Source organism: Sciurus vulgaris, assembly GCF_902686455.1.
Source record: "Sciurus vulgaris genome assembly, chromosome: 8".
Lineage (NCBI taxonomy): Eukaryota > Metazoa > Chordata > Mammalia > Rodentia > Sciuridae > Sciurus > Sciurus vulgaris.
Window position 1 is genome coordinate 73,597,652 of NC_136468.1, and position 25,976 is coordinate 73,623,627.

At 35.0% G+C, this 25,976-nt stretch overlaps 1 protein-coding gene across 3 annotated transcripts in view; it reads right to left on the reverse strand.

The window, feature by feature from the left end:
* Positions 1-25,976, reverse strand: part of IMMP2L (inner mitochondrial membrane peptidase subunit 2) — a 906,633-nt gene that overhangs the window by 836,622 nt on the left and 44,035 nt on the right. For all 3 annotated transcript variants that reach the window (XM_079149361.1, XM_079149362.1, XM_079149363.1), the window contains exon 4: positions 1,675-1,778. In XM_079149361.1, the coding sequence (XP_079005487.1) occupies positions 1,675-1,778 (104 nt within the window). The remainder of the gene's footprint in view (positions 1-1,674; positions 1,779-25,976) is intronic.

Below are 25,976 nucleotides of genomic sequence, written 5' to 3' on the forward strand. Positions count from 1 at the left end.
CTGCTAACAACAAGCATTATGAAAGTGTATGTTATTTGTACCTGCCAAAGATATAAAACATAATTGAGTCATTAAAAATATAGTTCACCTAGAATAGCTACAAATTATTATAACAACTGTATTTTGAATATAAATGTTTTAAAATTTAATTTATTTAATAAATATCTATCACTTCAACATGTATTTAAAAGAATAGTGTTCTCTTTTCAACATAATCCAAGATATGCTAAGATATTTTTATAAACCCATACAACCCTGAATTTTTAGAAGCCTTTCTTACTTTTCAATTACCTATTCAAATTCACTTGCTTAGAGATAGTCAGCATGTTTCTCACTGGGGGAAAAAAAAACACTGTACAATTTTCTGCTTGCAGTGTGACCTCTTTCACTTGGGTGGGTATCCACTCTATCACAGACTAAGTGAGGATGTAACCTTGTCAAACCAAAGGCAAAAGAATAATGAGCGTACGACAGGCTTACCTGTCATGGAAAAGGTTTTGAACGAGGTTATAAAAGTAGTATTCTTAATGACAAAATTAAAGTACACTTCAAAGAATAGGTTAATATTAAAGAAGCCACTCAAAATCTGAGAAGCATTTAATCCCCATCCTTGGATGTCTGCCATACAGAACTCCACTCAGATTTGCTTATTTCATTAGCTACTAACTAGATTTGGTTAATATATTTTCAAATGAATCCTAGTAGAACAGTCTTGAAGGAAATAAACTTGTTGATTATTTCCACAAAGCATTAGTCAAAGGTAAGTATGGAGAAATAGATACTGGTTTGTTTTCACTTATTACAAATTATCACCCAATGAGAAAGAAATCATTCTAATTCAAAAATGAAAAATACAAATCAGAAGTCTTCACTCAACAGTAGGTTTTACTACCACTAAAACAAACGACAGTACAACTGCTACAGTACTTACTACCCTAGTCCACTAACTGGTATAATAGAGAATTACACTGAGACATTTTTATAAATAGCTGAAACTGAAAGAAATTAAGCAAGTTCTATGGCAGTCTTCTCAGTGTGACTTACTTTTTAAATAAACAAATAAAAATCTCAAATCTAAACCATTCAAGCATGCACTAGGACTATGTATTATATCATTGTGTCAATTATGCACACTTTGACATTCCTTTTCTACAACTTATACTGGAATGAAATTTTTGTTCCAGATCAGTCACAATATTTTAACAGAGAAACAGTGCCACCTTTTGGTCCCAAACAAAAGCCTCTAGTAGGAGTCTTCCCAACTTTCTTTTTCAATTAAACTGCTGACACATATAACTGTCATTGAATTCCACATCATAATTATCATCTAAATTTTAGCTTCAAAAACGAAGAAACATTGAGGTAACATAGAAGTTGCTTACCAAGATGCAAAACTTGAAAATATTCCAAATGCACATATTTTGGATCATCAGTATAATAATTTCTATCACTATTCCATTAAACACATTTTAGCAAATTCAGCTATGCCAAGCAACTGATGTATCTTAATAGAAAAGGTTTTTATAGCATCATTATATTTCAAGATTGATTTTTTAAGTATAGTATTTAAATTGTACTCATTACTTTAATAATTGGCCACATGACATTACCAGTGGATTAACAGTTAAATCAACATAAGAAAAAATACAGATAGTATGCTTCTGAATTACTTACACCAGTGACACAATGTCACCACGTTGTACTTCAAAATTCCTTACTTTCCAGTGATTCAAAAGTACCACATCTGATGACTGGCTTCCCCCAGGATTCAAAGAAGGCTAGAAAATAAAGAAAAGAGATACATCTATCATTTGTATTTTTCAATCTTCACAGTTCCTTTAACTTCATAGTGCTTTACAAAGAATTTTTTAAAACTTTGGAAAGAAGTGACCCAATCCTCCCAACATTCATATAGGATCTAATTCCACAATAGCACCCATCATTCTTCCATCTGGTAAAAAGAGGAAATAATCTCAAATCAACCAGTAGTAGAAGACCCATATAAAAACCAGAGGGAGCCAAAGAAACAGGCACTTGGATAATCATTTAAAATGTAGGGATTTCCCATCTCAATCTCTCTTTTCCCAAGAGAGTAAGTTCCAAGGGTCTGGTCCCAGTATGAGCCTGTGAGTGGCCTTCCTTCTAGGACTCAGACAAGTGTACCTGTGCCCAAGAATGAATGGAGGAAAACATTGAGAAACACTGTGTAAGAATTCATCTGAAAGAATCACCTATTAGGCACAAAAATTTGAATGAGAAGCCATGAAGCCACTTGTCTTTTGGATAGGGGCAATGTCAATGGATAACAAATCTGAGGCTTGAGGTGAGAATGGTGGGACAAAAGAACAAGAACTAAGAACTCTTCCACTGTTAACTAAGAATATCAATATGGGAAACACCAATTTCTGTGGTTATAGGAAGGGTGCCAAATACCTGTACTCTCTGCCTTCGCTGAGAGGCTGGGGAGACAAAATCACAGCAGCCAGGACAAGCAAGGAAAGCACTGAACACCAAGTAACAGACAGTCCCTGAAGTAGCAGTGACATTCTCTTTCTTAAAGATTCTTAGAATCATTGTTAGATTTTCTACAAAGCAGACATTGGCAAAATGAGGAAATTTATTCTGAAGGCTACCATCACGACCTTAGTTTTGATTCCCCAGGTTTGTGTAACCAAAAATCGTTGGGTTATCCTTGGAGATCTGCAACATTCCAGAGCTCCCACCAACTCCTTGGTATAATAATTTCTAAATTTCTAGCTTCAGACTGAATCCCTCTAGCATCTCACTTGATTTTTCATCAGTTCCTACAAAATAAAAGTTTCTTCCTCATTTTCTTATATCCTGTCTACCTCTTTCCCAATCAGCTTAAAATCTTCGTTGTCTCCTTCCAACCAGTTGCCAAGCTAAAGAGTGTTTTGTTTCTCATCATAATGTCTTTCAGTTATGATACTTTTCTTTTTTCCACCATCATCGTATCTTAAGCACAGCCATCACATAACTCACCATTTATCTACACTAATCAGCCTCTTACTTCCAACTCAGAAAAAAAGGATTCCATTTTTCTTTCTAGCTATGTGATCTTGAGGAAGTTATTTAACTTTAGCATGCCTTTCTGTACCAGGAAAATGATGATAATTAGTAACTATTACACAATTAATAATTAAAAATAGTAGTCACCACCTACAGAGTGCTTACTACAAGCACCATTCTAGTAATAATAGCCAGATGTCCTAGGTGGTTGCTTTGTGCAAGAGAGTGGGACTTTAAAAACACTAACTTATTTTGTAAGATCATTCATTTATAGTGCTTACAACAGCTCTTGGCCCATAGTTAACCTCTCAGTAACTTCTATTACTGATATTACTGCACCACAATTTTAATTATGGGCAGTTGTATATCCTTTCTCTAGTTCCCTCCTTGCTATATCCCTAAGTGAAGTACAGAGCTGATGAGACATGTGGCAAGCCCAAGGAGCTTTACTGGGCCATGAAGCTAGGGAATAGAGTATCTTGTGTCACAATAGCATGATTAGATTAAAAGAGGGGCTTTCCGCAGTGTTCATTAGCTCTCATTCATATTCTCTATCTCCCTCATCCTCTTTGTCTCTGGATTCTGTATCTCACAAATTCCCTTTCCTTATTTCTTTCCTTCTATAAAACTGATGTAAGTGAAGGTGGCCTAGGGGGAGATCATCTGGGTTCTAGACAATAAAGGGAAAATTCCCTTCTTGCTGCTCTTTCACCATTTTTTTTCCCTGCCATCAGAATAGTGAAGAACAAAGATGATTTAATTATTTGATTGTCCTCCCATACTCTTTTTTATTGGTGTTTTTAAAAGTTTGTGGCCAAACCCCTAAATAAGAAATGAATTTTACACTGCACTCAGTACGTGCACACACATTTAAATAAAATTTTGCAAAAGATTAATTACCTTACTACATATACCTTGATATTTTCTCTTTTTTTCCCATAATCTGTGTATTTAAAATTCTGTCTATATTCAACCATATTGATTTCATACTAACTTATGGATCTTGCAACCTACAGATGGCTTTGCAGTCCAGTGTTAAAATCATGCTTTAATGGCTGAGGGTGTGGCTCAGTGGTAGAGTGTTCGCCTAGCATGAATGAGGCCCTGGGTTCAATCCCCAGCAGCACCACCAAACAAACAATATACGTACATATATAGTATGTGTAATGCTTTAGATGATTCTTCCTTAGCCATTGTCCTTAAAAAATTCTTTTTCCAAGAGTGACATTTTTAGTTCTTTCAGCTCTGTCTCTAAATTCTTTTTCATCTGCCTCTAAATTCTTTCTCTAAAAAATTCTACCAATGTTCTGTTTCAAATACTACCCATAGGCTGATGGCTATTAAATGCAAAATCCCAAGTGATTTTTTCCTTCTCTATATTAAATTTATAGCAAGCACTTCATATTACAACACTGAGCATACTTGTAACTTGTTTTGTTTATTGGACTTTACAACTAAGCAGGAAGCACACTTTTTCCATCTCACAGGAATATTTTCCTAATACTCATCTTCTCCCTTTTACCATCCTTAGTCACAGGTGATCAAAAATCCCAAGTTCACCACCACACCCTGTGATTATTTCTATCATACCATATTTAAATGTACAAAATTACTCCCTCGCCTCTTTTTCCAATAGCCTTTATAAACATCTGGGCAAGAGATTTTTTTCCTAGGTTTGCATTCTTGAGGTCTGGGCTCTCTGAAGGTAATTAATATATCTTGTAGAAAGAATTAAAAAATTAATGAAATTCTCAAGCACTTCCCAAATTAACATGCCCAAAACAGAGAGGTTATTCCATTCACCTCAGTTCCCCAATATATTCCTCTATTCCCCTCTTTGGCTAACAGTAGTATCACTCACCTGTCCCCCATTCTAGAAGACTCTAGATCTAACTTCAATTTCTACTCACTTTTCCTCAGACTTTTCTTCTGCTAAGAATCCCCTTTCCCCACTTTGAAAATTCTACTCATCTTTCAAAGTCCAATTCAGTTCACTCCTCTATAAAGGCTTTTAAAAAGAAAAAGGATAATTATGTTAGTAAAAATACCTAGAGTTCCCTTGTAAAATTTTTTAAAAAATTATATTCTGCTGCTCCATAGACCTAAATCTTGACAATTGGATCTACCTTTCCCTTAAAGAATCATTCTTTCCAACTCTTCCTAAACTAATTGTAAGAAACAAAACACAAGGCACTGTGATCAAAAAATCAAAAGACGTATGCAGGGGGGAAAAGATCCCTGAAGGAATCATCTCTAATCTCAAACAGTAAAATCTTAGAGATCTGTCAAATAGCATATGGAAGAACTTGTCTGATTTTATAAGAGAAGCAATAGAGTTTTCTTTTACCTTTCCTCTCTTTTGCAAGGTTAAATTATTCCCCCATCTACACACGCATAGCAGTTTAGGCAAACTTCAGTGATAGCACTTAATCTGCCTAGAATATGACTCTCAAGTGTAAGTTTCCCATATCTTATCCATTTTTGTATACTTTATCCCAAAAGAGTGGCTGGAAAATATTATTTCTATACTTGAAATTTCAAAATATAAAAGATTCTTAAAAGAACCTTATAAACTGTGATGATTCCTAAACAATGTACATTATCTAAACAATGTATACATCTCTTTCACTGAAAACATATTTGGGTAACTGATAAAAAAAGAAAATTTTCTGTCTCTTCAAGTTAGGCAATTTGTAAACACTAGGAATAAAGTATAACAGTACTTTATTAATACCCATAAAGAAATAAAAATGATAATCACAACAGAATAAAATAACTACATTATTCATTTATGAATCTGAGTAACACTTATGAATATCATAAAGAAATACCTTAAATTAGGAAATTGTTTCTGTAGCATCACCAAAGTCATAGTTCTTTGCACTTCAATAAAACATTTTTAGAGAATACATTCTAACTTTTCTAAAACAATTTTTAGGAAAATTCACTAGCTTTGAAATGAAAATTTTATATGGGAAATAAAAAACATCTAAATTAGATGATGATATTCCAGAAAAAATGGTAAAACATGTTATTACTTTGAAATTTTGTATCTTGTTTTTCCTTGTGGGAATAGCAGTGTATACTTCAGACAGAACAAGGAATCATTTCAAATCAAAGAAGCTATGAAAAGAAAATCAAAATAAAAAGCCATAAACTTTGATAATCTTGTGTGACAAATCTGTTTCCTTGTAATGTTGTCAATGTTTTAAATCCCAGCTTCCCAGAAACTACATCAGATTATAAACAATAAAGATTTTAAGCAAAAAAAAAAAAAAAAATCTTGAGTATTTAGGAGTTTCCACCTATATCTCAAAATGTGTGGCTATGTGTTGTAACTGTGATGTTCCTGTTGGCAATCGAGGAGATGTTCAGTAGTAAAGGTAAAAACATAATAATGGCTGGGGTTACTAACAAAGAACAAAGGAAGCCCAACATCTGCTATGCCTGGACTTTGCTTCAAAAACTCCCAGTCTCTCACACTCAACCTATTCCTCTCCTACCATGAATAGCTCAAGTGAAAAATCAACTTGAGGAACTAGGGATATAGCTCAGTGTTAGAGCACTTGCTTAGTATGTGCAAGGTCCTAGGTTTGGTCCCCAGCACTTTCAGGAAAAAAAAAAAAAAAAAAAAAAACTTAAACCAAACTTGGAGAAATTCAAATAGGTCTTCTCTAAAGACAGAACATTATGCTTAAGTCTTGGCTCCATTTCATTACTAGCCATATTACCTTGAGCAAATAATTCGATAGTACTAAGCCTCATTTCTTCGTCTATAAAACCAGGAGTATAGTACCACCTATCTCATCAGGTTTTATGACAAACAGAACAATCCACTAGACCTTCCTAACAGTACATGAAAAACACTAGTGGTCATCAAATACAATGATGACGATGGTGGCAACAACAGAATAAAAGGAAACAAAATCAAGCACAGCACTCCTTCCATAAGATCCAAGACAAACGAAGCCTTTATATATTTCTCTGTACCTTTCTCATTTTAAAGACTAAGCTGGAAATACCCAGGCAGAAAATTCTACCCCCTATTTCTAAATTATGAGTGGATTGTTTCTTCACTTCTTTCAAACAGATAAGTCACCGTGCTTTTGTTTTGGTACTTAATTCTTCTGCCTCTAGCAATCAGTTACCAAAAAAATGTTTAAAGTGCACAAATATGAAGTTATCAATATCTATGAAAATGTTCCACCTATATTATGTTTTAAGTTTTCTATTTTGAAACATGCATACACATATAAAAAGATGTCAAAAATCTGATTGAGATTATGATATTCTTTACCCTTTTCTGCACAGTTGCATTTCATGTGTTTTTAACATTCATGATAAACAAATACATCTTTTTGGAAAATTTTTAAGTTACATTTTAAAAAGCCAATTGTATATTTTTCTTTGACCTAAGTACTATACAGTCCACTTTAAGAAAGATAAGTCAGCAGAGTGCAACAGATGTTAATATATGCTAAAGCTAGAAATAGTCAGTATGGAATCTGCTCTCCAAACAAGTACAACATAAAAATTGGACTTTAATGTTTATCTCTGATCAAAAACTATGTTGAAGGACTTTGACTCCTCCCACAAGCAAATGTTATTGTCAAGGTGTCCTAAATCTTCAGCTTCTGTCCCAGTTCAAATCACATAAAAGTTTTGAGGGAATTTATTCTTTAGTTTAGGAAAATAAAACTCCCCTAGTGAATTAAAGAGAATCAAGATACATTTCTTATCTGATTTAGCTGAAGTTAATAATCAGTAAATGATATTATTCTGTTTTTCCCCTATAAATTTTTCTACTTATTTTCTAATTTAAAAAATAATTTTCATAGTCACTGATTCATTGCCTATAGTCTACCAACAAAGCCTGGTTTCAACTTCTTTGGAAGTAATGCTTTTAACCTTTTCTGGCCTATAAAAAGCACCATCGTTGGTTATATACAACCTACAAATTTTAAATATCACATTTTATTCATTTAAATAAGATAGTCCCCAATAGCAGTCATGAAAAACTAACTATATCCTTTAGACTTCTTTTACAGAATCATTAGGTCGGGGGGAAATTAGAAGTGCAAAAGTATAACAGATGAACCTGGGAATGTAGTTCAGTAGATCATTTGCCTAGCATGCATGAGACCATGGGTTCAATCCTATATATATATCATATATATATATATAATTATATATACATGCGCACATATATGTATATATACACATAGATGTATGTGTATATTTATAAAATACACAAATACACAGATCCATGTATATTTTTACAAAATATACATATATATATACACATATATGTGTATGTATGTGCCTGTATAGATATATGAAATAGAAATTGTACTATTTGTTCAGAACATTTTGAGACTGCAACACTAACCAGAAAGCATAAAATCCAATTAAAATAAATGTATATTCTGATTATGGAATCATTATTATTTAAAAGAATGTAGACAAAATCATCTAAAATGTCATCTTCCCTTGCTGTTCAGAGGTCTCTATCATTTGCATGGTTCTAGAGTTCTCAGATTTATCTCACTAGATATGCATAACAAAATAAACTATAATATACCCAGTCTGAGCAAATCTGTTAGAAATGAAGCATTCCTCTCACCTAAAGGGTACTTATGACCCCCTTCATGCTTGACATCCCTGCCACAAGGACAATCCATTTAATTCAAAAATATATCCAATTTTTTTTTTACTTTAGGGCTCTTAACCCAGTATAAACCTAGTCACACATAAATTCCATGTTAAGTGCTAAAAGAAAAATTCAAACAATAAAGCACTGCCAGAAATGTACACTAATTAAATCCTAGTCACATCTGATGCTTTAGTATGTGTAAAATGAGCTCTTCACACCTGTTCTGGCTTCCAGAGGTTGTCCCAGAGAACACCTGATGGTATGTGCCATTCCCAGTGGAAACTCCCCTTCAGAGTCACCCCAGAGCTCTAACCCCAATCAATTACCACACTGCCCTTGAGACAATTCTGCCAGTTGCTCTCCATTCACACATGTAGACCTTGGATTGCACACACGTTAAAGTTAAAGGACGAGAGAACAAAAAAAAAAAAAAAAAAAACTTACTTGGTCAAGGATGTAAAACCATAAAAATCTATTCATATTTCTTTTCCTCATTCATTCATTCATCACTAAAAAAATCAAGTGAATTCTGACTCTGCCAGGCTCTATGCTAAATAATAAATTCTTTACCCTCCAATATACAGATATGGATTCAGGAACATTTTAATCAGACAGATCATTAAAAGAGTCCCTTTTTAAAAAATAATTGTGTTCTAATCCCATTCCATATTTACTTGTAGTCTTATGTTCTCCACTTTAAATTGAAGTGAATGTTTTCTTCTCCTTTTAGAATCTCTCCATGAAATTTTACTCACATAAAAATAACGTTTATTTCTACAGATACTGTAATTTCTCAGTTTTCCTTTTTAAAGTATTTGAAGCAATATAATTTTTTTAAAAAAGATGGACATATACTACATTAACTTGGAAAAATATTGAGCTTCTAGTTTTTCATTTTCCCAATCTTAATTGTATGTTCTACTACAGAGTAATACATCAAGTTTTATAGGCATTCATATAGTGCTGGTAGGAATAAAAATAAGGTAATTTGCTAAAATATATTTAAAAGTCTATAAAATGATCTTATCCTCTGACCTCAAAACATATTTTAAAAGTTTTCCTAGGGAAATAAGCATAAATATGTGAAAAGATGTATGTACAAAGATGTCCATCACATTATTTATTATATTGAATAATGGAGCCAATTGATACAGTAATATTCCCTTATCCACAATAAGTTCCGAGACCCTCAGTGTTACTTGAAACTCAGTATCAAACCCTATATACACTGTTTTCTACTATACGTACACACCTGTGATAAACTTTATAATTAGGCACAAAATGAGATGAATGACAAGAAAAATAGAACAATCGAAATGATACACTGTAATAAAAATTATATGAATGTGGTCTCCATCAAGGTATCTTGCTGTACCACAGTCACACTTCTTCTAATGCTGATATGAGAAGATACAATCCCTTTATGATGAGATAAAGTGAGGTGAATAACAAATATGCAAGACACTGTGACAGTGTTAGGCTACTATCAACCTCCTGGCAATAGTCAGGAGGAAGATCACAGAGCAGAAATGCTTCCTACTTTACCACTAGTAAATGAAAGAGCAGAAAAACAAACTTCGGATAAGGAAGGACTATTGCATCAATAATAGAAACCCAATTAAACCATGATTTAGCCATTGTTAAACCATGTGATATATGAATACAAAAATGATTAAAAAACACAAAGCAATATTAATACATAAGGATATTTGGATATATTTGGCAAATAAAGTGAGATTGTGATAAATGAAAAATATAGTATGATCCAATTAGAGAAGGAAGGGAAAAAGGAAAGAAGGATAGAAGGAAGGAAGAAAATCCTGCAAAAAGGGAAGTAACAATTAGTAGTAATTTTGAAATGCAAACTTTGAAGTCATAAGCCTGGGCTTAAATGTGTGTAATCTTCAGTAAGACATTTAGTCTCTGTGATCAAATTTTCTTCATTTGTAAAGTGGTATAATAATAGAACTTACATGACACAGTTATGGAGGATATAAATTACTGTGTAAAGTGTATACTACATCATAGTGACTAGAACACTGTTACCATTCAATACATTTGAACTATTACTATTATTATATAATATCATTAATATAATTATGGAAGGTGGTATAGATTATTGTTATTTTGTGTATTTTTTTCAATATTTCCTAAGTTTTCACCAGTTTCCAATGTTTTTGAATAAGAAAAAAAGCAATTTATTTTTAAAGGCATCTGATTTTTATATCTTCTTATTGTAAATATTTTTGAAATTTATTTTCCTTTTTAACAATTTCTTTATTGTTTAAGAATCACCTTAATTCAGATCACTGCAATTAGACTGTAAGCTTAAAATCTGCAAACTTTCTGGCTCATTATGCAATAATTATAAGACAATAACCTTAAATATGTGTATGATGTTTCTTACCTAATAAAATAGATTTTGAGTTAGCTCTTATGATTTACAGTTCTAATTAATCATGACAAGGAAAAGAACACATAAAATTAATGAAACACAAATTTTACATACATAACATTCTCTACATATTAACAAGAAGACAATTTGCTATACACAACATAAGTCAGCTAGCTACATGGAAAGGCTCCCACCTACACTGTACACCAACAAATCTTTAATGCCTTCATAAAATGAATAAGGTTTCTCATTCACTGTTAAGTCCTTCTTTTCTTCTTTTATTAGTTTATTTTAGTTATACATATTAGTATTCGTCTTTAAATATTTTTAGATGTTGATAGACCTTTATTTTATTCATTTATTCATATGTGGTGCCAAGAATCGAACCCAGTGCCTCACACATGCTAGGTAAGCACTCTACCACTGAGCCACAACCCCAGTCCCATTAGGATCCATTTTTACATAATTATCCATGACTACTATATAATTTGCTCTAATTCAATCCCTGGTACTTCTACTTCCTCTCCCTTCCTCCCCCCCTGTCCTCTTTCCTCTCCCCTACCAATTCTTCTATTCATTTACAGGTTTTTTTTAATTAGTGTCTTGTGGATATACATGATGGTGAGATTCACTGTGGTATAATCATATATGTACACTGGAAAGTTAGATCAGATTCATTTCACCATTCTTCCCTTTTTCCATTCCTACTCCTCCCCCTCAATCCTCTTACTCAAAGATCCACTGATCTCTCATGTATTTTCATGAAATTTCTCAACACTTTTTCTTTCTTATTTTGGTCTATCAAACATATCAGAGAAAACATTTGACCTTTACTTTCTAGATCTGGCTTATTTTGCTTTACTTAATGGTCTCCGGTTCCATCCACTTACCAGCAAATGCCATAATTTCATTTTTCTTTGTGGCTGAGTAATACTGCATTTTGTACATATACCACATTTTCTTTATCCATTCATATGCTGACAGGCACCTAAGTTGGTTCCATAGCTTGCTATTGTGAATTGTGCTGCTATAAACATTGATGTGGCTACATCCCTGCACTATGCTGATTATAGATCTTTTGGATATATACTGAGGAGTGGGATAGCTAGGTAATATGGTGGTTCCTTCTCAATTTTTGCGAATCTCCGTGTGCTTTCCAGAGTGGTTGTAATAATATGAAATCCAACCAACAGCATGAGTGTATCTTTTTCCCCATATTTTCACCAACATTTAATATCATTTTTATTCTTGATAATTGCCATTCTGGCTGAAAAATGAAGAAATCTCAATGTAGTTCTCCTGATTGCTAGATATGTTGAACATTTTTTATATCTATATTTTATATTTTTATTTTATGTAACATTTTATATTTTGTGAGCTTCTTTCTCTTAGGAGCCCCAGGCTGGGCAAATATCCAATGTGTACTCTACTGTTTCCAGTATTGGCACCACTTTGAGAAAAGACATTGAACCCTATTCACTACAATCACTTCAGAGCAAAACCACATACTATTCAATCTTATGAAGAATGAAAAACTTGTTGATTCTGTTCTCCATAGTTCCTCTAAACCAGGTGTGAACTTGTAGTTTCTGAAACAGATCAAAAATTAGTTATTAAACATAGTAAAATTGCTATAACATTATATAAGGTCTGAAAGGGGGAAGAGAGAAAAATTGGGCAAAAGAAATATAAAATTAAAAAAAAAAGATAGAAAAGAATTATACATACCAAAGTGAAAAAGGAAAAGATGAACTGGCGGTGGTGGGGCAGGGGAGGATGGGATTTTGAGGCAGTAGCAGGTATGTAAGAGAGAAAAGAGCAGGTAACATAAGAGAAGCAAGTATAAACCAGAGTTAGGAAAACAAAGAGAGAAAAATTTTAATTAATGTCTTAACACATTAGAAGAAATACAACCAGTTGTGTTGGCTGGTAGGGTAACAACTATCAAATCAAAATGAAGAGTGATATATATGACCAAAATTTATGTTAGAACTATTTATAGTAAATAATGCCAAGGTGAAGAAAATTCTTAGTGAGTCTTGATTTGGATTTCATCAAGATTTGGGACCTTTAAAAAATGTTCATCATTCTTTGGATCTCTCCAGAGGTGCAACAGGAGGCACTCCCTTGTTGCTATGAACTTCCATCAGCCAATTCTCACTTAGGAGCTAAGGGTCCTCAGGCTAGCTACTTGAAGGGTGCAATGCTACGTCTGCTGACTGCTTTCATTGTGTGCAAGACTCAGGATGCAGAGCTCTTGGCTCCCTTCCACAGGGTCCTTTTCAAAGAGTCATGAAGCCTGGTGGCTGGTCGCTGTCTATAAGCACACATCCTGTGGTTATAGATTCTCTGTGGGTAATCTGTGGTGCATCTCCCCAGATCAACACAGCTCACCAGGGTACTGTCCCTATTAGTGGATAAAGAGACTGAGCTGGTTCATCTGGGTTCTAGCTTACAGTGACTCAAGTTGTGAATCTGGCATTGCTTCCCTCTGCTGACTGAGATTGAGACAGGTTTTTGGTGTGACCAACCTCCTGGTAAGCGCCATGATCTGGGCACCATCACTCTCCACTGCCTGGGACATGGGCAGCTTTCTGCTGTGACCATCATCCTGCCAGCTAAGGCTGAAATCTGGCCACCATTCCTCTCAGATGCCCAGAACAGCAGGCAGCTTCCTACCATGACCGACCTCCCACTGGCTGCAGCCACCATTCCTTTTCACTGCCTGGGACTGAAACTGCCTTTCCACTCACCTCCTGCCACTGGGATCATGCCCATATGCTTCATCTTCATCTCTGCCTGGGTTGTAGGAAACCTGAGTTAAGCTAGTACTTCCTGAGGCAGGGACTGCTCCAGCCCCATCCCCTTGTTCGGGTAGAGGGCCTGGAGGGTTTCAACAACTTTTGGCTAGTAGATTATTTTTTGTCTAGTAGATTATTGAGACATTCTACTGCAGGGATGCTCCCTCTGGCTTAATTTATTGTTATCTGTAGGTGGGGATATGTCACACTGATTTAATTTCTTCTCTGGAGGCTGGTCTGCTATGGGCTCCACAAAATGGCTCTCATGCCTGGCATGGCTTTCTGTCCACAATTTGGGTTAAACACCTTGATCTTCAATGATCCTGCTGCTTCTGTGGCATTTAATTTGGTCTGCTTTTCTTTCCAGTTGTTGTTAAGGGAGTGAGCTTATATGTTTTTCTTCGCCCTCATTCTCTCTCTGTTGCCCCTCCTACCACCCCCGACCTTGGTCCAGGTTCAGGATTAGTGAACTCTGTCCTTATTTTCTGCTCCAACAACTGAACTTCAAGTTTCTCCGAGTCTCAGGCTGTCTAATATTGGGTCTTAGAGCATTTATTCTATCATCCAGCTCTCCAGTCAACTGTTCCCTCACTCTTCCTTTCCTATTATGGAGATCTCTGGGATCCTTACCTAGCGCCACTCCATCATCTTCCCTTTCCCCTGGTAAGACCTTCTTGCCCAGAAAAAATTACTTTCTCTGTGATATATCCTCCTTGATCTAAAAAAAAATAAATGTTCTACTAGGGAATGAAATAGAGTAAATCATGTTATACACATTTGTGAATATGTCAAAATGAAGCCCACTATTATGTATAACACATTTTACTAATAAATATACTAAAAATTAAAAATAAATAAATGTTCATATTAAGATGTGCAGGAACAGAAAGGGGCTCAACAGATAACAAGGCTTTTAGAAGGTTGCTTGGATTATTTCCTTAGAAGTAAAGAACTCTAGAAGGGTCAAATTCCTCCAAGCAGGTACAACAATCTATTCACAAGGCTTATAAAGTATCTGTGAACAAATCTGTGAAGACAAGACCATGGATTTCAGATCCTTTAGTTCTTCACTGCTGAACATGATGCAGTAGCATGTTAAAAGAAAACAGAAAAACAACACCATTCTAACAGTATCAATAAAATTTCGGCCCATGGACCTCCTGAATTACAAAGATGGAAGCCATCAGAATTCAGAGGTTCAAATGCGTAGGAAACAAACTGCCTACTAAAAGGAATTGAAAAGCATTGTGGTGCATGAAAAGGACAAAAGTATATAGTTCTTGTATTACTATCTCACTGCTTCAAGACAAACCAATCCAAAACTTAAAACAAAAATCACTTATTGGCTCATGGTTCTGCAATGAAGGCTCTGCTTGACTAGGAAGTTCATTAGCCTGACTAGGATGACTCAGGCAGCTGCGGTCAGGGAGAGAACAGTGCCCCAAGAAGACAAGCACTATTGTGTAAGCAGTTTTCACATTTGCTGATATTCCACCAGCCAAAAGGAATAGCAGTGATGTGGCCAAGCCAGGAAAAAAATGTAGGCACAGACTACACAGAGCCCAGATACCAAGAGGCATGACTCATGAGAACTGGTTTGAGACAAGGAACATGAAGGTAACAGTCTACCAAAGTTCAGCCTTCTGGACCCAATGAATTATTTCCCACCCACACGCAAAATATATGCAACCCTCCCCAAGAACCTTCAAGTCTCAGACTTTTGCAACAGAATCAAAGACTGTTAATTCATGATATGCATCAAGAGAAGACATGGATGAGGACTCTAGAGTGGAGCTTGGGGGCAGTTCACCTATAATCAGAGACTTATGAAAAAAAATTATCTGTCCTTTAAACACCCAACATACAATGGAAGGACAGGAGCAAGATAACTACAACAGATTCTAAAAGGCAATGAGAGAAACATACAATTCACACACAAAAATCTAAAGTCCAGCAGCATAAGTAGTCAGTGTCTCCTACCACAGGAAAAGGAATGTTCTCTTGCTAGGGCTCTTCTCTGTTCTCTGGAATGGTTCTCTACCCTATCATTGTTCATGACTCTTAACTCTGCCTCTGGCCTTTTTACTCAAAAGAACTGATGCTTTTTTAAAAGAAACACTTGCCCATAGTAAATTGGGACCCAGAGGTCCCTTTTGACAGTGAACATCCCTTTTAGTACAAGCTAATTCATCTCCCTTGAAACTTTATAGAGTTCTTATTAATCTAATTGGGGTTCATTCCATTCTCCTCAAAATTACACCCATAACTCTTGTAAAAAGACCTTTCTCTACTTTGGAAGTACCAGGATGCTATGGCACTAAGTCCATAAGAGTCTTACAATCACTTCTAATTAAAAGTATTTACTAAGTATCATCTAAAATCTTTCTGCGGTCTTAACAAAGAGTATTCCAATCAAGATTTAATCTTTTTCCCAAACCATTTCTTTTTTTTTTTTTTTTCTTGAATTCCAGATTCACACTAATGTAGCATAGGAACTGACTTCCTTAAGAGTTAAGGAATTTAAAGCACTGAGATTTTGGACTTTGGGAAACACGAAATGAGTCACTCAACCAAACCATTTCTTATTTTGAGAATCTTTTCCTTGCTAGAGACTGGAAGAGTTTTATTTTCCAACCCAGAAAATCTTGGGTATATTGTACTTCCTCTAATTTCTCCTTTAGTTTTTCTCTTACACCGTATGTAAAGCTACAAGAAGCCAAAACATGATTTCAACATTATGTCCACAAATCTCCTTAGACAAACAAATATATAAGAGTTCATCATATACATCTGTTTCCAAGTTCCTGCAGATGAGTTTTGAAAATTGGTTCAGTACCATTAAACATGGGGTCACCATCATTCCAATCTTCAATAACAATTTCCTTACCACCTTTCCAGTTCCCACTAAAGGTTGTTTGCCATTTGTCCAGCTTCCTCAGGTAATCCTCCTGTAACTTTTCTCCCCCAACCCTCCACTGCCACACAGAACCAAAATTAATGTCACAATGTGTATAGATTTTTGTTATGCAAAACTAATATCACTTATATATATAATAAGATCAATTTTTGTTACAGTTATCTATTGCTTTATTAAAAACCACTCCAAAACTGTGTCTTAAAAGAACAACCAAAGTTTATTTGTTTAATTAAGATTCTGAGTTTGGGCTCCTGTCAACTGGGCAGGTCCTGTGCTGGTGTTCCTGGAGGTCATACATGTAGCTGTAATTAAATGGGACTAAACAGGATTGGATAGTTCAAGCCAGCCCCATTAACAGGTCATGAACTTACCTGCAGTTTGCTAGCCAGGATGCTTTATTTATCCTCCAATGTATACGTCAACAGTATAGCCTGAGTTCTTACATGTTCCCAGCTCAAAAATTTTTACCAAACTTGTACTTGAGCAATATTTGCTGATGTTCCATTGGTCAAAGCAAATCACAAGGCCAGAGTCAATGTGAGAGGAAACTATGCAAATCAAGGAGAGAGGATTGAATTCAGTGAGAAGCTATGGCTATAAAAATATACATCTTTCACACTAGTGAATGGACCATTCACTCAAAGAGCACTCTTGTGATTGTGCTTTCTGCTGTTCATTTGTTAAATTACAGAAATAAAAGACCATTAATGTTTTTAAAAAAAAATAAAGAAACGCTTGCTGGAAAATTAAATAAAAGATATAGCCAATCCCAAAAAGCCAAAGGCCAAAAGTTTTCCCTGATAAATGGATAATGATGTAAAATGGTGGTGGGGGATTGAGAGAAGAATGAAGGAACTTTAGATTACGTAGAGGGAAATGGGGGGGGGGGTATGGAAAATGGTGGAATGAGATAATCATTACCCTATGTACATGTATGATTACACAAATGATATGAATCTACATCATGCACAACCACAGAAACGAAAAGATATACCCCACTTGTGTACAATGAATCAAAATGCAGTCTGTAAAAATTAAAAATTAAAAAATAATAAGATAAAGTGCTTTGAACAAAAAAAGTAAATGATAAGCTAAAAAGTATAAAGTATTAACTTTTTAAATAAAAATGAAGTATAAAAATAAAATGAAAATTAGGAAGAAAAAATGAAGTTCACAAAAAAGTAAGGAAAATTTAAAATGACATATAAATTAGTATAATTGTTGGTATGAAAGATGAGAAACAATAAAGTTAGCACAAATATATGGTGAATAACAGACAAAAGGATGGGGAATAAAAGTATATTTTTTGAAAGAAACAGAGAGTAAGAATGCAAAAGCTCCACAAACAAGAGCAATCAGGATTTTTCATGCAAAAGTAATTACCAAATCTAGGAAACCCCCAACAATTTGCCCTTATCCAAGACTTGGGGTTACATACAAGGAAAGAGTTCTCAAATGTTAGAATTTACAGAACTCATTATAATGCAGATTCCAAGGCTCTCAGAAAATGATTCTAACTTCATATGTCCAGAATGGGACTCATGAATCTCAATCTTAGTTAATAAGTACCATAGATGATGTTCATTTTAAAAGGCCCAAGGAGCACACTGATTACAAAACGGATTTCTCAGACAAGGAACAATGGGCCTCTTTATTCTTCACATTGCACTTACTGCTTGAAGCCATTATGACAAGGCAACATTTAAAATTTCAGAATCAAAAGCCAACCTGCTCCACTCCCCTAATTATAGCTCAATTTCAGCTGTTTCATCCTTTCAAGCCTTCCTCCATCAACAAAGCAACATTTTTCAAACTATAGGTCACGACCAATGAGTGAATCATAGAATCAATTTAACAGGTTGCGACCAGAATCAAAAATATCAAAGGGCATTGCACATAATGATGGTAATTATGGCTTAAGTATTGTTACATGAAACTTTCATTTCATTTCAATTGTGCATATGTGTATAATGCAAAACTCTTACTTAATATGAGTCATAGGCTAAAAAGGCTGAAACTCTCTGCCATTAAAAATATGATGGGTTCACTAAGAAGCTAAAAAGTTTTCAGAATAGTACAGAAACACCCTCAAAGTCCTAAAAAAAAAAAAAAAAGCGATGACAATTTCATTTTGTCATATTTCTAAGTTTAATTATTCAGGCACTTCAATGCTTCAAAGAACAAATTTAATATGCATTTATTCAACTTGCCTCTGAATGGGTAGGTGAGAAGAATATGGTCCCTTTCTTTTAGAAGCATACAAAGTAGGATAAGTCTATGAAATACTAGAGGATAACAGAAAAAAATCATAATCATGAGTCAAACGTAGAAATGCTGTGGGATTTCAATTAAGTGAATGACAGAATTAAGGAAATTTGTAAGAAGATAAAACTTGAGGATAACCTTAAAGGGAGTTTAAGATAAAAAAATGCAAAGGAGAATTTATAGTAATGAAACGTATATAGTTAAAGGAGGCTGACTACCTATTTAATAGAATCTCAGAGCTCAGTGGCATAACACAACATGGAATGAATTTACTCCATATGGTCACTCAGAAACCCAGGTGTTTCTGATCTTATGCATCTACCCATTCCCCATGGTGGCCTCAGTGTCCTCAACTGGATCCTCTGCTGTGCTGTACAGATGCAAACACAGAAGTTCACAGCTTAACAATATTTCAACTTCTGATTTCCCAACATTGTGACAGTGCAAAAGTTATAAGCATTCAGTAGAAACCATACTTTGAACCTTGAATTTTGAACTTTTCCCAGGCTACTAATTTGTGGTACAATAATTGTTCAATGCTAGGCAGCACAACAGTGAGCCACAATCTGTCACCATGTGTTCATGAGGGTAAAAACCAATACTCTACAGTGTGCTGTGCTGCAGATGTTCAGTAAGCCATGATACTCAGTAACTTAGTGTGTTAAATATATTTTCAACATATTTTCAACTTACAATGGATTTATTGAGATATAACCCCATCAAAAGTATGTGCATGTATTTCAGTATTTTATGGCATTTGGAAATCTTTACAAAAATAAAAAACAATTCCCTACTAGGAAGAAACTGCTTCCCTCCCAGGGTTGGCCAATCTTATAAACTGCAAAAACTAGGCCAGAAGTATGATTTCAATATGCAAATTAACAGCACCCCTTCATGTTCAAAACACTAGAAAAAATAGGGATAGTGGGATCACTCCTTAACATTGTAAAGGCCATCTATGCTAAGCCCATGGCCAATATCATTCTAAATGGTGAAAAACTGAAAGCATTCCCCCTAAAAACTGGAACAAGGCAGGGATGCCCTCTTTCATCACTTCTATTTAATATCATCCTCGAAACTCTAGCCAGAGCAATTAGACCAAAGAAATTAAAGGGATACGAATAGGAAAAGAAGAACTCAAACTATCCCTATTTGCTGATGATATGATTATATACTTAGAGGAACCAGGAAATTCCACCAGAAAACTCTTAGAACTCATAAGTGAATTCAGTAAAGTAGTGGGATATAAGATCAATGCACATAAATCTAATGCATTTTTATACATAAGTGATGAATCTTTGGAAAGAATAATTAGGAAAACTACCCTATTCACAATAGCCTCGAAAAAAATAAAATACTTGGGAATCAATCTCACAAAAGAGGTGAAAGACCTCTACAATGAGAACTACAGAATACTAAAGAAAGAAATTAAAGAAAACCTTAGAAGATGGAAAGATCTCCCATGTTCCTGAATAGGAAGAATTAATATTGTCAAAAAGGCCATACGACCTAAAGTGCTATACAGATTCAATGCAATTCCAATTAAAATCCCAATGATGTACCTTACAGAAATAGAGCAAGCAATTATGAAATTCATCTGGAAGAATAAGAAACCCAGAATAGCTAAAGAAATCCTTAGCAGAAAGAGCGAAGCAGGGGGTATCGCAATACCAGATCTTCAACTCTACTACAAAGCAATAGTAACAAAAACGGCATGGTATTGGTACCAAAATAGACAGGTAGATCAATGGTACAGAATAGAGGACATGGACACAAACCCAAATAAATACAATTTTCTCATACTAGACAAAGGGGCCAAAAATATGCAGTGGAGAAAAGATAGCCTCTTCAATAAATGGTGCTGGGAGAATTGGAAATCCATATGCAACAGAATGAAACTAAAACCCATATCTCTCACCATGCACAAAACTAAACTCAAAATGGATTAAGGACCTCGGAATCAGACCAGAGACCCTGCAAATTATAGAAGAAAAAGTAGGTCCACATCTTCAACATGTCAGCTTAGGACCAGACTTCCTCAGCAGGACTCCCATAGCACAAGAAATAAAAGCAAGAATCAATAACCGGGATAGATTCAAACTAAATAGCTTTCTCTCAGCAAAGGAAACTATCAGCAATGCGAAGAAAGAGCCTACAGAGTGGGAGAAAATCTTTGCCAATCATACTTCAGATAGAGCACTAATCTCCAGAATATATAAAGAACTCAAAAAACTCTACACCAAGAATGCAAATAATCCAGTCGACAAATGGGCTAAGGAAATGAATAGACACTTCACAGAAGAAGATCTACAAGCAATCAACAAACATATGGAAAAATGTTCAACATCTCTAGTAATAAGAGAAATGCAAATCAAACCACCCTAAGATTCCATCTCACCCCAATTAGAATGGCAATTATTAAGAATACAAGCAACAACAGGTGTTGGCGAGGATATGGGGAGAAAGGTACACTCATACATTGCTGATGGGGTTGCAAATTAGTGCAGCCCCTCTGGAAAGCAGTGTGGAGATTCCTCAGAAAGCTTGGAATGGACCCACCATTTGACCCAGCTATCCCACTCCTTGGTCTATACCCAAAGGACTTAAAATCAGTATACTACAGAGATACAGCCACATCAATGTTCATAGCTGCTCAATTCACAATAGCCAGACTGTGGAACCAACCTAGATGTCCTTCAATTGATGAATGGATAAAGAAACTGTGGTATATGTGATATATATATATATATATATATATATATATATATATAAAATGCAATATTACTCAGCTATAAAGAATGATAAAATTATGGCATTTGCAGGCAAATGTATGAAATTGGAGAATATCATGCTAAGTGAGATAAGCCTATCTCAAAAAACCAAAGGACGAATGATATCGCTAATAAGTGGATGATGACACATAATAGGGGGTGGGAAGGGTTAGTGTTAGGGTTGGAGTTAGGGTTAGGGAGGGGGGCAAGAATGGAGGAAGGAAGGACTGTATAGAGGGAAAAGAGGGGTGGGAGGGGTGGGGGGAAGGGAAAAAAATAACAATGAATCAAACAACATTACCCTGTGTAAATTTATGATTACACAAATGGTATGCCTTTATGCCATGTACAAACAGAGAAACAACATGTATCCCGTTTGTTTACAATAAAAAAAAAAAAAGCCAGACTGCAAAGGCGACAGATTTGAAAATAAAATAAAATAAAATATATGCAAACTAACCAATCCAGAGCCAAGCCTCCTCTGTCGGTCAAGACACCCCAGAAGACAATGTTCTCTGCCTTAATCATTCCAACTAGTGACTACTCTTTGAAAATTATTCAAGTTAGCCAATCCTAACCTATTGACCCTGCTCTGCCTTTCCTTTCCCACAGAAACCCTAATAAAGGCTCTAGTCTAGTACTTTCTCCTCACTTCCACCTTCTTCCTCCTGGCCTCCCTGGTGGCCGTCCTATGTGGCCCTATGTCTATCCCTTGCCTTCTGTCTCCAGACTTGTGAGTATAATATAATAAATTTTGCTTTCTTAAGTCTGTCTCCTTTTGTGTTCAAAGTAGATTAATCATTTCCTAAAAGAGTATAAAACATCTGCATCTAGCAAGCAAGCAGAAGAGAGAACATAGGAGAATGAGGTTTTTATGGGCCATGCCTATAAAAAGAACCTCACTTCCACCTATTTTCCATTGGCCAGAGATCAGTCATATTTGACTATTAGAAAGGTAATAAATGAATTAATCAGTCAAGCCATCCAGTCAGTCTTGAGCCAAAGTGAAGGACTTACACTCATCATGAGTCCTCTTCTCTTATAATGATAAACACCCCAGACAATGTAACAAGATAGAAAGAAGGCAGATAAGAGGCAAGGAAACTTAGAAAGTGAATTTCACCATAGCAATGTTCCTAAATTTTCTAGTAGCTTATCTATATCCTAGATGAAGCACTGGAGAAGCCAGCAATCTGGAACCAAGAATTAGGGGGAAAAAAAAGCCTGAAGAAAAGCTGATTTTCACTAGCCAAAGAACCAAGTAAAAAATGGTTTAGCAGAACAGAAAATATTTTTTATAATAACCATCCTAATACAATCAAATTAGCCCCACTCCATGTCAGCACAGCCCAGCAGAGAGGAGGACTTCCAAGGGCAAGCTGGCCCTTCCCTTCCCCCTGTCAGGCAGCATGGAGGTGTAATGAGAGGACAAACAGCACCAGTCAGCATCCCACCTTATAGGTTGAGAGAGACTGCCCCCACAGACAACTAATTTCATGTTAGTTTGGTAATTTCTTTAACAATAAAGTAAATGTACCATTCATTCCACTACTAGGTACACTCCCAAGAAGAATGTATGAAGTATTAAGTGTGAAAGAGGCATGATGTTTTCAGCCTACTTTCAAATGGTTTAATACCAAAAACAATATATACATACAGAAATACTGGGAGAGGGAGATAAGGAGAAATTGAGAAAGAGAGGAGGGAAGGAGAAGGAAAGAAAGAAAGCACAAAATAAATGTGGCACAATATTAAAAACTGGCCTATCTGGGTACAGAACCCATGGGAGGTTGTCTGTACTATTACCACAACTTTTATGTAAAACTAAAATCACTTCAATACTCTTTTATTTATTTTATTTTATTTTTTTGAGATGGAGATTTATTTACTGCCTAGGTAACCCACAAACTCAGTTGTTATCCTTCTGCCTGGGCATCGCAGTTAGCTGGGATTATAGATGGGCACCACCATGCCCAGATTAACAAAAATTTTTTAAAAAGTATAAAAAAGCCAGTTTAAATAGCATGCATAACCTTAGATACCTTAATTATATAAAACAGAAACAGAGTAATTCTCTCATGGGAAGAAAAAATATATCCATCAAGGGACATTATAACATTATCACTTACCAACTGTTTCAAGATCACATAGGTTTGTTGCTATAAATACTGAGTTATTTGAATTCTCTGCTAATGACAGATTACAGAACTACATAAAAACTCATAACATCCTAACAGGTAAAAACCTCAGGTGATATTTCTGTGCCAGAGGTAATCTGGGAAGAAAGCACACAAAAAAACCTTAAAGCATTCCGACATTAAATCCTGGCTTCCTTCAATATCAGCCCCAGCAGACCAAGGGGAGCAAGCAGAGGAGTCAGCATAGGAGGAATATACGCCAGGTGCTTCCCAGCATCTTGGAAGTGCAAATTCAGCAGGTAACATAAAACTCCCTAACTCTACCTTAAATGCTGCAGTATAAATCACAGTAAATCTCTTTCCTTGAGAATCTATTTGTAGCTAGCTTTCCAGAATATCAAAATAACAGTTACAACCAACTGACTCTTGAGTATTACTAAACCCGCTGTAGGCTAAAAATTAAAGAGAGAGAGAGAGAGAGAGACTCTCTACTTGTTTTTGTTTTTGACAGAACTTTTAATTTTAAACTCACCAAGAAACAAAACAATGGCTGTAAATAACAAGTTAGGAGTGTAATAGGTTTATTACAAATCAGTTTTCTTCACTTTGATACATAGTTGAAAGCCAAGAAAATTTCGAATTAACAAATGTATATTATTGATGAATAAAGGCCTCAGTGCTGAATAAACCCAGTTTTCTCTCATCTATTCTAATTTTCAAATATATTTTGTATAAATATGTCTCTGAAGCCTGAGCTGGAGAGGTAATATAGCATAGAGATGTTTTCAAATATTTTTCTCCTGGCAATGCACAACAGAAAAAAGAAAAAAGGGAAAATCTTAAATATAGTAATATAAAAATTATATTCAACTGCAAAGAAATAAGATAATGACACAAAATTATTTTCCTTCACTTACTTTCTAAAGTCTTAAAATCTTAGTTTTAAATGTAGAATGCATACACCTTCTATCAGAACCAGTGACCCTGCTGAAGGCATTCTCAATCAAATAAAATCTAAAACTTTGGTGTGAGGTCATTAAACTATTCCTAGGGCACCCTTTTACTCTAAAAGCCTCTGTAAGCCATTGAAGTTCTAATTTGAATAATTGCATTCCACCTACATAAATTCCCTCTGTAGTTTCAAATGTATGTAATATCAGTCTTCATTTCCTGAATTAATGTCATATAACATAGTGCTTCTTAAAAAAAAAAAAAAAAAACAGTGCATCTACTTTCATAGGTAACCTTTCAACAACCAGTAGAAGTGATTCATGTGCACCAGAGGGGAATAGGTCAGTATGAATAATCATTAACCAGTAATTTGTGCCAGCATTCATTGTGTGCCTAGCATTGCAAAAGGGATATCTCATCCAATAAAATGGAAGCACCTATACGGCTTTATGAAAAATCAAAAGTTTCATAAGTTTCATAAACTGAATCCTATTTTCCATTGAACTGTATTAATAAAAACTTTAATGTATGACTTACCTTTAGCTAGCTGAGATTCCCCATGTTTGATCACTCCTATTTTTCTAGTCAGATACTTAATGAATTATAAATTAATATTGGAAAAACCTAAGAAAAGAAACTATGAGTCATATTTTAAAAGAAAAGGATTATTTCTCATAAGAAGGATTCCTGAAAAGAAGCTTCCCCTAGTAAATGAGAAACCAATAGAAATTCTGAAAAATTAAAGATTTCTTACAGCAAAATTTTTACTTGAATTGAATTTCCAGTGTTGCTATAACAGTATTTGTTGAATAAACTCAAAGGACTGAGATTACATATACCTTTAAAAGATTTAATCTTGAAATCCTTGGGTGTTCTTAAATACTAGGTCTATAAGTTGCAGAGTGATCTTTAAGAAAAGCCATTCTAACCAGACTATAGTGAGTAGCTCACACCTGAAATTGCAGCTACTTGGAGGGGCTTAGGCAGGAGGATCATCATCTCAAAAAACCTCATCCCAAAAAAATAAAAAAGAAAGAAAGAAAGAAAAGAAAAGA